The sequence below is a fragment of the Delphinapterus leucas genome, chromosome 1 (assembly GCF_059928025.1).
Source record: "Delphinapterus leucas isolate spDelLeu-1000000601 "Yukka" chromosome 1, BTC_Dleu_Yukka2, whole genome shotgun sequence".
Taxonomy (NCBI): domain Eukaryota; kingdom Metazoa; phylum Chordata; class Mammalia; order Artiodactyla; family Monodontidae; genus Delphinapterus; species Delphinapterus leucas.
The window spans coordinates 164,373,519-164,390,336 of record NC_143129.1 but is presented as its reverse complement, the minus strand read 5'-3'; the positions used below and the strand labels follow the sequence as shown (position 1 = coordinate 164,390,336).

At 51.6% G+C, this 16,818-nt stretch overlaps 1 protein-coding gene across 3 annotated transcripts in view; it reads right to left on the bottom strand.

Moving 5' to 3' along the window:
* Window positions 1-3,433: 3,433 nt before the first annotated feature.
* Window positions 3,434-16,818, bottom strand: part of TRIM62 (tripartite motif containing 62) — a 32,189-nt gene continuing 18,804 nt past the window's right edge. For all 3 annotated transcript variants that reach the window (XM_022575150.3, XM_022575151.2, XM_022575152.3), the window contains 3 exons: window positions 15,928-16,184; window positions 14,978-15,093; window positions 3,434-6,000 (listed from right to left, as the gene is read on the bottom strand). In XM_022575150.3, the coding sequence (XP_022430858.2) occupies window positions 5,450-6,000; window positions 14,978-15,093; window positions 15,928-16,184 (924 nt within the window). In that variant the 3' untranslated portion in view covers window positions 3,434-5,449. The remainder of the gene's footprint in view (window positions 6,001-14,977; window positions 15,094-15,927; window positions 16,185-16,818) is intronic.

The window sequence follows — 16,818 nt, the reverse complement described above, 5'->3', positions numbered from 1 at the left end:
CCAGGTGTGAGCAGTCAGCCTCCCAGGATGTCCTCTCTGGCAGGAGGGAAGGCCCATCCCTAGAGCCCCTGAGCTGAGACTGTGCTGTCAAGAGACCTTATTTCCTCTCTCCATTTTCTTCTCCTTCTCTCTCTCTCTCTCTTTTCCCCCACCCCACGTTGGGCCCTCTCCCCCTCTCCCTTTCAAAGCTGAGCTAACGGGAGGCTGTTTAACTTCACTGTTTCTATAGGAGCCTGTTGTAGTTTAACTCCTGCACACCAGTAGCTGAGATGAACAAAGGAGAGACTCGAGGTCCAACTATTCATCCTTTCTTTGCACTTTAAAAAAAAAGAAAAAAACACACAAAAAAGAGACCTTATCTCTGTTTTTTGTTCCTGCTGCCTGCTGCCACCCCAGAGAGAAAGACCCAGAGCTAATGGCCTTGTTAGGTGCTGAGCAGGCCAAGCCCTGGGGCCAACATTAGACTTAGAGAATCCTGGATTCTCTAATCCTGTCGTTAACTTGGCAGTCAGTTAACTAGATCCCTAGCCCCTCTCTATAGAGATGGAGAAACAGAGGTCGAGGAAGGGAGAGGGACCCGCTCAGGGTCACATAGTGCCTTCATGAGTTCACCTCTGACCTGGGAAGTACATGAGGCGGAGCCTGCAGATGAGACTTGACTCACAATTGTGTAATTTTTTTTTTTTTTTATGGCAACGAATGTTAACTACATTTATTATGGTGATCATTTTGCAATATATACAAACTTTGAATCATTATGTTGTACACCTGAAAGTAATATAATGTTTTATGTCAATTATACATCAATGAAAAAATAGTTGGTTTCTCAACCTCATGACAACTTGGTTTAATAATCTTAACTATTGGCATGAATCGACTATACCTAACATTTTAAAATGTCTGTACATGAGCAATCTTTTTTTTTTTTTTTGCGGTACACAGACCTCTCACTGTTGTGGCCTCTCCCATTGCGGAGCACAGGCTCCGGACGCGCAGGCCCAGCAGCCATGGCTCACGGGCCCAGCCGCTCCGCGGCATGTGGGATCTTCCCGGACCGGGGCACGAACCCACGTCCCCTGCATCGGTAGGCGGACTCTCAACCACTGTGCCACCAGGGAAGCCCCCATGAGCAATCTTTAAAGCTATATTAGTCTTAGGCGCTGCCTCCATTATTAATAATTAAAATGATGAGCAAGATCTTCAAAAAATAGGAGGCCTATTTAAAGCTCTGCCTTTTACTAAATCTTTGCTGAATATTGGAAGTCTAGCACCAACAGGCATACCATTCTTGACAGGCTTCTATTATGAAAAAAGGACAACGGAAGTAAGGCCAATCTTTCAAAAGTTCTTTACATTAAATAGTTGAAGTAATCTTAATCGAAATAACAAACACTAGCTCTGCTCCCATATGGGCTTGTTAAGGTAGCAGAGCCTGGTACAATTGCACAGTTCAATGGAGTGCAGCCTGGGTTAAGCTCCCATCTTGAATCCCACAGGGTTCACAGTTCTGGTGGCTGCTGCCTGTCACTGAAGCGGTCCTCGAAGTTGAAAGGCATTTCCAGGGAGCTAAGTGAAGAACTGGGCTTCAGCTTTGGACAGGCCTGGGTCTGATTTCCAGCTCTGTTGAGTACTGGCTGAGGGTTCCCCGGCAAGTAGTGTTTCCCAGCTCAAACACTGAGATAATGATACCAACCTCATGGGCTTGTCTTGATGTTAGAGAAGGTGCAAAAAGTACCAGCACTTTGCTTGCTGACCACAAACAGGGATGCAAATGGGGGTTTCTGTCATTCTATCAATTCTTTCCTGCCCTGGGGAAGATCTTTCCTGATCCCTCCTTCCTCTCCAAGGCTGTGCTGCTTTTACCTCCCCTCTTTGCTTACCTGTTCAATGTGGGGTTCCTGGTATTAGCCTGATAATCCCAGATTCTTTTTTTTTTTTTTTTTTTTTTAATCCCAGATTCTTTCATCCAGGATTTCTCTGGACACTTCATACCTCTTAGAGGTACCCTGATTTCCCAGAGTTCCCAGTTGTGTGTTCAGATTAGGTCCCTACAGTTACTCCCAGACACTTGGAAACTGGGAGTGAAGACTGGGCAGCGACCAGCCTTTCTTGGACCTGGTGCTAAGACTGAGTGAGGGAAGGCGAAGGAAGGAGCATGGATGGGGTGCTTCTCCTCCAGAGGACAGATCCACTGAGCAAAAATAGAGGGGTGTGGCTTTGGGGGAGTCACAGGGATCTGAGAGCATGGAGCTGGGGGGTGGAGATACTCTAGTTCCAGTATCAACTCCTACAACTTCTCTGTAAACTGGGGTGTTCTCCATCAGCCAATCAGAGACCTCTCCCTCTGCCCTTGCCAATGGCCCCTCCTCCTCCTTGTTCATGTCCCTCTTCTTAGAACTGCAAACAAATCATGACTGGGGTTGTTCCCTCTCTTCCCTTCCCCGCCTCCTTGTATAGGTGAAGGTCCACCTCAGAGAGCATCCAGTATAACCTCCCTCGTTCTGCAGGTGAGGAGACTGTGGAAAGGACCCTCATGGTACACAATGAGTCAGCACAGAACAAAGACTAGGCCCAGGAGTCCTGTTTCCAAGGCTGCTGCAGGGCACAGCGGCAGGGGGTCCCAGTGGCCCTTCTACTTACAGAGTGAACAGCCTTTGTGTCCACACGCGGGGCCCTGTCTCCTGGCCAGGCTGCTTCCCCATGAGTCAGAGGTGGGATGGACCTCCTTCAACACAGCAGACCTGGGGACCTTCCTGGCCTAGGTGGTCCCACACCCCTCACAAGGCACAAGGAAGAAGACAGACTGCTTAGGGGCAGAGCCAGCCCAGAGGTTCAGAAAACCCACACAGTTCCAGGCACTGATTCTGGGTGGCAGCTGGTGTGAGAGGCAGGTCCTCCCTAAATGCACTGCACTTTGCAGCTTCTCCTCCAGAGGACAGAGCCACTGAGCAAAAATTATGTGAGATTGGTGTGATTATCCCCATTTTCCATGTGAGAAAACTGAGGTCCAGAGAGGTTAAGTCATTTCTCTAAAGGCATCCAGTGACGGAGCCTGGAGTTAAGCCTAGGTCTGTGGGGTTCCAGTGACTAGGCTCTTGCCACTGTCTCATAATCTCCCCTCTGTCTGCTCCCAAGGCTACCACCACGCCCTCCTCCAGGCAAAGACTGACAGTCTTCCCTGGCTGGTAAGTTCTGACGTGAGTGCCTTGGGCTCACTCAGTTCTAAGCTCACTTACCAGGTGTGGGACATGGGACTGTAGGCAAGTCATGTCCTCTCTATGAACCTCATTTTTCCCCCTCTGTAAAATGGGCATAATACTATCTACCTGGTAGGGTTGCTTTGTGGTTTAGCCATGCTGATGTATGTATGCTGCCTGCGCCAGGATAGATGGGCCTCTGTGTGTGTCAAAATGAATGGAACTGACCGCTCACAGCCTGTAACTTTAATTTAATATAAATTCATCATAACTCACAAAATGGGCAACATTTAAAATAAAAATACTGCTGGGGGTGGCCCAGATTCTGGTAGCTGAATGGTTGGGGTGAGACTGAGGATTCCTCCCGCCCAAGGGAGGCCCCAGTGGGCAGCAGTTGTGAGGTGGGAGCCCCCCCAAGTTCAGCTAGTCTGGCTCCTTTGAGATGGGGATGGTCAGAGACGCCAAGTTCAGAATCTAGGCCCCAGGACTAGAAAGAAAAGCTAAGGCCTGGGAGACATTTCAGCTTGGTCCTGCAGGCCCGCTCCTGGGGCTCCTGTCCTGGACAAGGACAAAGCCACGGAGCAGGACAACTAGAGGCTCTGCTGCTTCAAAGCCAAGGCCTAGAGGTGGATTCCAATGGCAAAAACTGAAGGTGGGCTTGTTCAACATCCATTCTAACTTTCTTCTATTGTGCCTTTTTGAACGGATGAGGCTGGAAAGAAGAAAAGTACATTTCCCAGACTCCCTTGCAGCCCAGGTTCTGGATCTGACTTGTTTCCCCACACAGAATCCCTCGTAGACATTTGTTTTTTGTTTTTTTGCGTTACGCGGGCCTCTCACTGTTGTGGCCTCTCCCGTTGTGGAGCACAGGCTCCAGACGCGCAGGCTCAGCGGCCATGGCTCACAGGCCCAGCCGCTCCGCGGCACGTGGGATCTTCCCGAACCGGGGCACGAACCCGCATCCCCTGCATCGGCAGGCGGACTCCCAACCACTGCGCCACCAGGGAAGCCCCCCCTCGTAGACATTTGGATCTGGAAATTGAATTGAATGGGGGGAGGCAGCCCTCAGGACATCCACTGACTGGCGCGGACAGTAGCAGAGTCAGCGCAGTTCTGCAGCCAGCGGCTTCTTGATGCAGGGGCTTCCTGCAGATGGGAGCCGTGTTCCTGGTCTCAACAGACATGATGAATTTGGCGGCTGGGAGCTGTTCCTGGAAATTCAGCAGAGTCTGCTCCTCCAGCCCTTCCAATGATTTTACAAAGCCACTAGGGACCTGGTAATAAATCCTTGTCTAAAGATAAAACAGCTCTTGCTTTCTGCAACAGGATCCCAACTGAGACAGATGCCAAGATTGATGAGGGGGGCCCAGCTGACACCCACCCCAGTGCTCAGGGCCTGACTAAAATACTGCTCCCCACAGCCTCGCTACACCCTAGCCTGGTCACAGAGGCCTGGCTGGACCCTTGTTTGGAGCTGCTGGGGACCTCCACCATCCAGTGATGATTGTCCTACGTCCGGGTGTGCCATTATCTGGCCTTAAGACCTGTGGGCAGGAAGGTGGTGGCACAGTGACTGTAACGTGGGCTTAACTACTGACAGTCTTCCTTGGCTGGTAAGTTCTGACGTGAGTGCCTTGGGCTCACACGGCCTGTGCCTGTGGCTTCCACAGGCCACAACATCATTTCTACCCGCAGATAAGTGGGAAAATCATGAAGCTCTTGGTACAGGGATGGAAGGAGAAGGTGGTTCTCAGGCAACCCTGGGACTAGCTACCGCCTGTGTCCACTGTGGGCTGGGATTGAGGATAAAACGGCCCATCACTAGCTTGATCAGGGGCAAGTCTTAGGCCTGGAAGCATAAGAGGGTTCTGTGTCTCTTTCGGGCAGCCAACTGCTGGCAACCACTGACACATCCTGAGCTTAGGGCATGTGGGCAGGAGGGAGACATAGGGACGCAGTCCTCTGCCCCTGAGAGGAGGGGCATGAGGGTTGGGCAGGGGCTGCCCTGAGGAGAAGCCGTGTCACACCCTTGGACCAAAGCTGCATCCCCAGTAAGGTCAGAGCTACAGGACATCAATGCTGGAAGAGCTTCGGAATCGTGGAGCACAACCTCCATTTTACAGGGAAATGAGGGTAAACAACAGGCCTGAGATATCAGGTTGGCCCGGCTGGGCTGGAGTCCCGGCCTCCGCTCTCCGGGGCAGGGCTCTCGCTGGTGGCCATGCTCAGGCCTGCGGTCTCCCTCCGCAGCACTAGATGCGGACCGTGTTGATCCGTAGCGGCTGCACGTTCTTGCCATTGGCGTGGCTCTGCCCGGGGCTGAAGTAGGAGCAGAGCTTGCCGGGGAACTTCTCGCGGAAGGTGTACAGCCAGGACATGTCATCGGCGTTATAGAAGATGAGCAGGCCTTGGTCGTAGTCCAGGAAGACGCCCACCTTGTCGAGCTTGTCGCGGACATTGAGCCGCGTCCAGGGCTCGGTGCAGGCGCTGTACTGGTTGCCGTCGTGCATGACGATGCAGTAGAAGCCGCGGCTAGGCTGGATCTGGATGCTGCCCTTACGGCTCGCGGCTTCGTGCGCCAGCCCGATCACCCACTGGGTCTTCTCCGCCACCACCACCTCCCAGTAGTGGACGCCGCCACTGAAGGCCTCAGAGCCCAGCACCGACACCTCCACGTCGAAGCGCTTCGGTGAGTCCTGCAGCGGCTGTGGGTGCAGGTTGCCGTAGGCCACGATGGTGCAGTCGTCGGACAGGATGAGGCGCTGGTGGGCGGTGCCCGGGTCCAGGGTCAGGGCGGCTGGCACTGCCGGGGATGGAGGAGGAGAAGATGAGTGGAGAGAAGGCGGCGGACCCACTCTATGGTTCCTCCCTGAGGACAGGTTCTGGTTGGCCCCCAGGAGGCTGTGTGATGCTGAACACAAGCCTGCCCTCCCTGGGCCTCAGCTTCCTCCTCTGTAAAATGGAAGGGTGACAGCTAAGGTCCTTTCAGATTTTAACCTGGCTGCAGGGGACAGGAGCTATGGCTGCTTGTTCACTGATGGTGTCCTGGGGCAAGGCACACAGTGGGCACTCCACAAAATTTGTTGAATAAATCTGAATGCGGTCCAGAATTGGGTAATTTCAGAGCTGGGAGGGAGCTTAAAGATTATTCGGGGGTTGGATAATCACCCTATGGGGTGCTTGGGAAATTTGTTGGGGTGTTTGGGTTGTCTCAGTAGGTGGGATCCAGGGATGCTAAATGCCCTGTACGAAATGCACAGGGCGGTCCCATGCCCCCACCGATGAGTTTCAGACGCTCCACCAGATATTCATGTGGATGAAAAATCTTCACAATGACCTGAAGCTACAGCTTAACTCCATTTTACATATAAACATGAAATAATTTTTGTACAGTTTTAATATATACTTAATGTTTTGCAATGCAATTACCATATAAAATGGGGGAAGACGGAATTTGTTTTGTCTGGAATGTCACTGAGAATTGTTCACTTTTTTGGAAAATACTTCTCGAAGAAGAACACCGTTGACCAATAAAACCTACCTATTTAAGACTGCATTTGAGGCAGAATGATATTTTAGCTATGGTGTGAGCACCTGACTCGTTCATTATGTTTTCTAGGGTGGTTGTGAGTGAGCATCTACATATTGACATATGCAATATTTTATTATAAATAATTTCCTTCTATTTTTCCTTTATATCAGAGAGTATATATACACATGTACATATATATGTATATGTGTATATATACTTGAAACTGTGAAAAGGTCATACTGTCTTTGAGACATTACAAATTATTTGTTATGAAAAGTAGATGAGTCTGAAAAAGTTGAAAACCACTGATTCTAGGCCAGCTCTCCCATTTGACAGATGGGGAAACTGAGACCCAGAGAGATGTGACTAGTCTCAGGTCACCAGGCAAACACTGGCAGAGCCAGGTCTAATCAAGACCATGCGCAATCCAGCCCCAGCCCTCTCTTCCGGCCTACCTCTCACTCAACACCCGCCACCCCACTCAGGCCCAAAGCCTTCGCCCAGACTGTTCCCTCCACCGCCTCATCTCTGCTTGTTGTAATCACACCCCATGAGGCTCAGTGCCAGGGCCCATCCTCAGGGAAGCCTTCCTGGTTGCCCAGCAGGTATGCTCACTCCTTACTCTGAAATTCCTTAACTTTGTTTGTGCCCCTCTCCTGATATGTGGGGTAGTCTTCTGTGCCCATATCTTACCCCCATGTACACCAGGAGAGCAAGGACTGTGTACTCTCCTACCAGGCCCTCCCTGGTGGGCCCAGTGCCCAGCACACAGCCTGGCGTGCGGAATGTTTCCAGAAAGGCTCACCGAATTAAACTGACCCCGCTTGTGTTGGTCTCCGGGCAGGCAGCACAGGCTGGGGCACCCGGTTCTGGGCCGGCCACACTGGCTTAGCAGGTCTGGCTCTCAAAGTCTCATGAACTCTTGTCAAGGACTCTGTTTACTCTTGCCTCCCTGAGGGAGCTGATGCTCAGCCAGAAGGAGGAACCTAGAATTGGCTCTCATTAGCCTGGATGAGCATTTCCAGGGCAGAGTAAGGCAGAGGGGAGAAAAGGAGAAGGAATCCTGTCACTAGTTCCTTGGAGCAAAGAAAGGACTCCTCCAGCTGGCTCTCTGGTGCTTTCCTTATCTGGCGGAGCGGAGGCATGACTGTGCGTGGCAGGAGCATCATCATCTCCTACTGGAGCCACCTCTGCTGGCTGCATATACACAGAGAAGTAAAATGCCTCAATGATGGCAATCATCTCTAACAGGGGGTGACAGCCCCTCCCTGAACTGTGCTCCTGTTCACAGCCCACTGACAAAACTGGCCATTGACTTGCAGCAAGCTCCTTCCATGAGCTCTGTCAGGGATAAATTTAGTCTTGAGTTTTACACTCTTCTTTCCTTCCATGAGCTCTGTCAGGAATAAATTTAGTCTTGAGTTTTACACTCTTCTTTCCTGTTCTTAGAAGTCAGAGGGCTGTATGGAAACAATTAGCCCTGTGACTAGAGGGGCCAATGGAAACACAATTTTCTATCCAGGGACATAGAAGAGGGGAGCCATGAGAAGGAGTTCATACACTGAGTCAGCGTATGAACGTTTCGCCCTGTCATCTGGTCACAGCGCAGCCTGTTGGACCAGAAGGCTCCTGTCATGTAGAATGTGGGTGTTCCCACAGTGGGATCCAGAGGTAGGAGGTGGAAGGGATGTAGGAAGTATGTGTGAGGGGGAGCTCGGGAGAGAAGAATCATCTAATCAGACACACATGGGGCCACTCCTACTGGCTGTGGAATGTGGGTCATACTCAGGTGTCTATGGCAGAGGGGCAAGAGGGACAGAGCAGGCACATTGCCAAGGTGTGGGCAGCTGTGGTTGAGTGCCTCACGGAAAACTGGGCCTTATGTCTCAGGTGCCCAGGATGATTTGAGGAGACCAGCGACAGGCAGAAACCGAGGTTAGAAGGACCAGTGGGGAGACTAGCACGCAGGCAGGGGGGCTCAGCCCCATACTCTTAAGCCTAACTAGGGCAACGTGGGCCCTTCCAGTGCCACTGATGAGTGGGGAGGACACCCTAGGAGGCAGGCAAGTGGGCTTTCAGTGGTTCTGAGTTTGGGCCTGTAGGACGGAGGAAATCCTCACTGCACTGAGGGCTAACTCCTCGGCGTGGACCCACAGGCTTGAAGCCCAAGGGACTTACCGGAGATAGGACCTGCCACTCATTGGGTGGGCTTAGGGGCGGCGTCTGCCGTTCATTGGTCAGTTCTGGCAATAGAGGCAGGGCTGGAGGGGCGGGACCTGATCCACAGGGGGCAGGGCCCAACAGCCCATAGGGTGAGGCTAGGGGCAGGGCCTGGCATTCTTCTGAGGCAAAGGGTGTGGCTTGATGCTTAGGAGGCTTTTACACCCCAAAGGGTGGGCTGAGGTCCCCCTCCTCATAAACAGAGTTCCTGTCTTCGGGCCTCTCTCAAGTCCTCCCAGGGGCTAGGGCTGACAGGAGTAACAGCCTTTAGGCCAGAGAGGTACCCAGCTGGGGACATGGCAATACCTTTTCCCCCTCCGAGAAGTCAGTCCCTGTGCGGGGACTGGCAATCCCTCCACCCATCCTTTATTCTCAGGAGAGGTGACAGACTCGTCAGACAGACGCAAAACAAATCCCGTCCCCTGGGGTTCACAATTTTACAGGTCAGAGCTCTATTCTAGGTCCTGGGACACTTTTATAAAAACAGAAAGCAGGCACTGAGGCAGTCCGTCTGGTCTCCAGGTGTGTTCTCCATCCATTTAAGCCTCTCTGAGACCTCCAGGTCAAAAGGCAAGGAGCGTGGACTGCGGGGGGCCCAGGAACTGTCTCCTGGCCACCATCAGCCACATACCACAGTGGCCCAAGCAGCAGAGAAACCCCAAAGTCCAGCACCATCACTTGGCAGCGAGTGGCTTGTGCCTCTTTGTTCTCAAGGACAATCAGCTCTTTCCTCTGGCCAGGCCTTTAAGAAGTCTGGCCCCTCAGTCCTCCTGCCTTCTCAGGCCCTCAGCTGCACAGTACGGGCAATCGAAAAACATTTTCACACCTTCTAGCTCATGGGACCAGTACAGCAGCTCCAGGAGCACAAATTACTATACCCATTTTTCACAAGAGGAAACTGAGGCTCCAGGGAGATTTCTCTGAGTTAAGTGGCTTGCTCAAGTTGCCACTTTGGGTGGAAGCAGAGCTGGAACTTGAGCTAATATCTTTCACACCATGTCCTTTCCTTTATGTGGCCCTAGAAAGCCTGTTCAGCAAGACTGAGGAACCATCTGATGATTCATGATAATCATAAGAAACAGGTATCAAGCATTTACTAAGTTCCAGGATTATTATCACAAATAAATAACCTTATTTAATTCTCCTACCTACCCTGGGAGACAAATCACACCTTCCGCATCCCTGTTTTACAGATGAGGAAACAGGCTCAGAGAAGGCAGACGTCTGCCCTGCGTCACACAGCTAGGCAGTGAACATGCTGGAACCCAAAATGATTGGATTCAGATAAGCAGGAGGAGGAGAGAGCAGCCCAGGAGAGGGAGGTGGCCGAAGCAAAGGAAGTAGTGTCTGGTGTCCTCTGGACAATGGCCACCTGGCCTGGGTGGGGAGGAAGTTTGTGCCTGGGAGCTGGGGCAATCAGGCCAGGCAGTTAGAGGAGAGTTTCCAATGTCAGCTGAGAGGTGGGGCAGGGGTGTGGGTGGTGGTGGAGAGTGGAGGTTCCAGATCACGGGAGTGACAGGTGCTCTATGGAGTTCTCAGGTGACCCAATAGGAAGGCTGAACTGGAAGAGGGGTAGGCAGGAAGCTGCTAGAATCCAGGGCTAGGTCCCTGGGGGCACCTGCCCCTCCCAACTGGACAAAAAGAACCTTGGTTTTGGTAGGGGAACCAGAGTGACTTCACGGGTCCTACAGACAAAGGAAGGGGCCCAGCTAACCAGGTCACTGTTCTCTGAACCCCCAGGGGCCGCTGTCCTTGGCAGGATGTTCAGGGCACACCCTACTGCTCCCTCAGCCCCTCTCCTACAGGCAGCTTTCCCTGGGGCAGCGGTTCTTAACTGGGGCTGATTTGCCCCATAGGGGACACTGGGCGATGTCTGGAGACGAATTTGGTTGTCACAGCTGGAGGGGTTGTGCGGCATCTAGTTGGGTAGAGACCAGGGATGCTGTTAAACGTCCTACCATGCACGGGACAGCCCCCAAGACAAGGAATTATCCAGCCCCAAATGTCAATAGTGCGGAGGCTGAGAAACCCTGCCCTGGGGCAATCAGCAAATTCCCACGTCCATTTGTTCACTTGTGAGGGAGTCAAGGAGGGAACACTAGCACCCTTATAATACAGAGGAGGAAACTGAGGTTCAGAGGGAGGAAGCGACTTGTCCGAGGATGTGCAGCAAGTTCCTTCATTCAACAAATAATTATTGAGCACATACTTAATGCCAGGCCCTATTCTATTGGGTTGGCCAAAAAGTTCATTCGGATTTTTCCATATGTAAAGGACAAACCTGAACGAACTTTTTGGCCAACGCAATAGTAACAGAACTGAGAGCAGGACTCATTCATTTCTTTATTCATTCATCCACAAACATTTACTGTGCTGGCTGCTGGGGATGCACAGTGATGAATCAGACTCAGCCCCTGACCCCTCAGAGCTCAAGGTCTAGTAAGAGAGACAGTCATGCAGACATTAACAAAACAGTGAGACCAGGAAAGCCCAGGGCTACCTGGAGAAATCCAGGAAGGCTTCCCAGAGGAGGTGTTTATAAACTAAGATGTGAAGGAGAGTAGCAGTTAGTCATCAAAGATTAAGGTTTGTGTCAAGTGTTCTTGGCAAAGGGAATAGCATGTGCAAAAGTGTGGAGGAGAGGGAATATGGCTCATGTAAAACCTGAAGATGGTTCAGTGTGGCTGATTGTGATACAGAGGGGAGAATGAGAGAATGGCTGGGCCCAGATCTCATAGGGCCTTGACTGTCAGGCTGAGGTGCCTGGGTTGCCTCTCTGAGCTGTGGCAGCTGAGATAAATAGAGCTCCTGAGACCATCTGCCTGAGGGGCTTCCCTGGGTCAGGGGAGGGGACAGGACCCTTGGAGGGGCTTCTTGCCTCCTTCAGTTATGCTGCTTCACCCATGTGTGGCCCTCACCCTGCTGGGTCCCAGTGTGCAGGTCTCTCCAAGGCTGGGAGCCACAACCCCAGGAGGAGAGCCAAGAGCCCCACCCAGTCGGCTGGAAAGTGGGCCCTTCGCCCAACTACTGCCCCCTTTGTCAATGAGGGCACAGAGCCAGATTTAAGGGTTCTAGGAGATGTCCCTTCACTTTTGTGAAATTGGTCATGATGCATCCATCCAATGAGGTCTTCAGTCACCAGGAGGGGAGCCCCATCCCTGTTCAGCATTCACACCCTCAGTGATTGTCCTCAGTCCTTCTCCATCTGTACCTGAAGGCCAATCGTGAACATCCTGGGATCATTCATGCCCCTGCCCTCCCCACCGCCTTTGCCTACACAGTTCCCAATGCCGGGGATTGTCCGAGGCACCTCCAGGCCCCACCCTTTCCTGAGTGGGAAAGCTCTCAGTTTTCAGTGCTCAGTTCAAACATCATCTACTCAGTGTTCCCCTGGCTCCTCCCTCGCCCCATCCAGAGCCTCCTGTTGTCCCTCTGGGCTCCCATGACCCCATGTAAGTCCCTCATCATGGTCCTGGTCCCACCGGACTATCAGGGTCTGTTGTCCCATCTGTCTCCCCTGATTCTGAAAGTGACTCGAAGGACTTTCAGTGTTTGTAGATCAAAAGAATGAATCCAGATAGGTGGAAAGAGCACTGATTGCTGTGTGACCTTGGGAAATCAGTGAGCCTCTCTGAGCCTCAGTCTCCCCAGCAGTCTTCCTGGGTTGGTAGTATGAGGCCAGAGAATGCCTGGTTAGTTTAGTAGGTAAGGGCACAGGCTCTGGCATCTGACGTGTCTGGGTTTAAATCCTGGCTATACCATTTACAGGTTGTGACCACGACAAGTTCTTAACAGCCCTGTGCCTCAGTTTCCTCATCGAAAAAATGATAATAACAGTGTCTTCCTCTTAGGGAGAAGTCTCCTCTATATCCTTGTCTCACCTCTAAGGGACATTGTGCCTGACTCAGGAACACAGAAGGTTCCCTGCTGCCAATAGGTTCCACTCTGATGCCCTTGCGGGTTGTGTGATTTCGGGAAGGTGTTGACCTCCCAGTCCCAGGGTCTACTAACTCTACTAGAAACCCATTTCAGACTTTCTCCTCTCTCGGCAGATTTCCCATGACCTCCTCTAGCCCATCCTCATCTCAGCGGACGACCTTGCTTCCTGCCTTACTGGGAGAGGTGAAGAGAATTCCCGGGAGCCCCCACCACTGCCCGCTCTGCCTCGGGGCCCATTCATTCTACCTTCTCCTGGCTCCCAGCAAAGGCAGAGGCAGGTCCCACTCGTGGCGGTCACCCCGGCACCTCTCCCTCCTTCACCCTCAATTCTGCCTTCTGCTACTGGATCTTTTCCATGCCCCCCACCCCTCCCATATATGCTGCCATTTCTTCTACCTTAAACAAATAGCCACGGCCACATTCTCTCTCCTTCCCTTAAATAAAACTCATTGAAAGCACTGTCTCCACTTCCTCTCTCATTTTCTCTTGGACGGTCTCCAGTCAGGCTTTTGCCTCTATTGCTCCACCAAAGCAGCTCTTGTCAAGGTCACCAAGACCCGGAGAACAGTCAGTTCTGATCCTCCCACACTTGGGGTCACAGCTTTGCCACCACTATCCACTCTCTCCTCCTTGAAACACTTTCTCCACTTGGCTTCCAGGACAGACGCAGGTCTTCTTCCTATTCTCTGGCTGTTCCTTCTCGGTCTCCTTGGCTGGGTCCCCCTCCTGTCCTTGACTTCTAGGAGCGGCCTAGGGCTCCATGTGTTAGAGTGGCCCTCTCTCTTTTCTCTCTACCCCCACTTCCCAGGTGACCTCATCCTGGCTCATTCAATACGGTCCACATGTAGACAACGCCAGCCCTGACCCTCCTCCCGTACTGCAGACGTGTCATTCCCACTACCTTCTCCATGTCTGCACTGAGACTTCTAACTGGCATCGCGAACCTCACATGATTACAACTTCATCTTCCCAGTCACCTCAGCCAAAATCGTTGTAGTCTTCCTTGTCATTTTTTTCCTCACACCCGAGATCCAATCCATTAGCAAATCCTGTTGGCTTTCTGTTCAAAATAGATCCTAAATCCAATCACTTCTCACCACCTCCACTGCCACCACCCTGCTCCAGGCCACCATCATCTCTCACTTGCATTGTTGCAGTGGTCTCCTAACCTCTACCCTTTACCCCCTGCAGTCTATTCTCAACCCAGCACCCAGAGGGATACTTTAAAAATTTAAGCCGGCTTATGTCACTTCACTGCCCCAAACCTTCCAATGGCTCCCATCTCACTCAGCATAAAATTTAAAGTTTTCATACGGGCCTCCAGGCTCTCATGGTCTGGCTACTGCTACTGACCTGACCTCCTCACCTCCACCCTCCCTCTCACTCATTCCACTCCAGCCACGCGAGTCTCCTTACTGTCCCTTGAACATGCCAGGCTTGCTCCTGCCTCAGGGCCTTTGCACTTCCTATTCCCACTGCCAGGAACACTCTTTCCTCAGATACCTACATGGCTCATTCTTCTCTTTCCTCCCTCAGGTCTTTACTCTACTGCTTCCTACTCAGGGAGGTCTTCTAACTGGATCCCCTACTAAACGTTCAATCCTACCTCAACATCCCTTAGCCCCTTTCCTTATCTTTTATCATTATCTAAAAAACTATGTATTTTACTTATTTAATTTTGTTTTCTTTCTCTCTCACACCCTAGGATGTAAGTAAGATGTACGAGGGTAGGGATTGTTGCCTGTTTTGCTCACTGCTATATCTCTAGTTCCTAGAATAGTGCCTGGTGTGAGGTAGGTGCTTGATATATCCTGTACTCATAGAGTGAATGAGTGAACCACCCAGGGCCTCAGTCTCTTCATCTAGAGAATGGGTACACTAGTAGAACCTACCTACTCTTGTGCTGGTGCCCAGCACAGGCCCTGGAACATAGTAGGTGCTCAGCAAGGCACTCTTCTCATCCCTCTGCCCTGCCCCCATGTCATGTGTAGAGCAAGGGGTGGGCTGGGCCGGGCCCCATCTAGCTCCAACCCATGATAATCCTTGCCTCTTCCTGAGCCCTACTGGAGAGTGGCAGGAAGGGCCTTACCTGGGTGGATGTCCTGGAACAGGGACTTCCAGATGGTGTACTGCAGGGGACCTGTGTACTTGCAGGTTGGGAAGTCTTCGTAGGTCAGATTGGTCTCATGGATTTTCCCTTTGAGCCTGGAAGGAGAGCAAGAGAGCAGGCCACATTGGGGGCTGGATTCCTGTCCCAGCACCTCAGGGAAGCTGGCATAGGGCGAGGTCATGTGTGGGAAGTCTGCTGGACCCAAGCACCGACTCAAGTGCCTGCTTGTGCCACTTCCTAATTCTCTAGCTATTGCCCTCAGTTTCCTCATCTTTAAAATGGGTACTATGATAACACCTGCTTCCTAGGCTTGTGAGGATTACATGGCAAAATGTATGTAAAATGCTTAGCACGGTACTTGGCTCAAGGTCAACACTGAATACATGATGTTAGCTATCAGTATTGGTCATTAATGAACCAATAATTAAGTGTTATTATTATTAAAGGCAGCTATGGAACTAGAGAGACCTGGGCTTGAATCCTGGCTCCCCCACATACTAGACGAAGGGTCTTGGCCAATTGCTGTAGCTTCTTTGTGTCTCAGTTTCTACATGTGTGAAATGGGGATGGCAGTGGTAACTACCTCCAAGGGGCTATTAGGATTATAATAATTTACATAGTATTATTTATTATATATAGTATTAATGTTATTATAAATAATAGATAATGTAAAACACATATTTGTAATATAATATAAAGCACAAAAAACAAGTAATATCCTATATGATTATAAGTATTATATATAAAATAATATGAATACATAAAGCTTTTACCCTAGGCTCTGGCACATAGCAGATGTCCTGTGTATTTGATGGAGATTTGAATGAATGAATTCTCTGCTACACCCCATCTGCCTCCAATCCCAGCATCCCACAAGGGCCAGGGAGGGGATACCCCCTGGAGAAGACCCACAGCAGGCGGGTACTTACCGCTCAGACAGCGAGGCCACCCCGGCCAGGAAGGTGTGCCGGTCAGTTTCAGCCAGCCGCTCCTGCAGGATCTGGGCCCCCTCCTGCACCTTGCGCAGCTGCTGGCTGTAGCGCTGGACTTTCTGCTCGATGTCAGTCAGCGTGCGGGCCGTGTCTGCCTCTAGCTCCTCCAGCATGGCCTTCTGCCGTTCCCGCAGCAGCCGGTGCAGCCGCTCAAAGACCTCCCCAATGGTGGTCCGCAGGCTTTTGGTGGAAGACTGTGGAGACAGTCATCCGGGGTCAGTCAGGGAGAGTGGATGGGGTGATCCCTGGGTGAGAGGAGGAAACCGAGCGTCTTGGCACACACAGAGGAAAGGTGGGAAAGGCATGTCGGTGAGGGGATGGCACATGCAAAAGCATGGTGGCAGGAGAGAACTGGCATAGCAGGGACAGCAGATAATTGTTCTCCGTTAGGAAACTAATGAAATGGTCCAGGTGAGACAATGAGGCTTGAACTAGGGGAGCAGCAGATGGACACGGCTTGAAAGACATTTGTAGGAGAGCCTCTTTGACCCTGGTGACCAACTGGCTGGCTGTAGGGGCACGGGAGAGACAGGTGTAAGGATGATGTCCGGATTTCTGGCTTGGGGTCGGAGGGATGGGGAAGCTGGCAGGAGACGTGGGGGGCAGGGAGAGGATGCTGAGCTCAGTCTGGAAGACGGTGACATTTTTATTTATTTGGCTGCGCCACATGGCTTGTGGGATCTTAGTTCCCCAACCAGGGATCGAACTTGGGCCCACGGCAGTGAAAGCACAGAGTCCTAACCACTGGACTGCCAGGCAATTCCCTTAAATTTTTATTTTTAAAAAAATCACTCACGGGGCCCAAGCAAAGATGACAAGATCACAGAT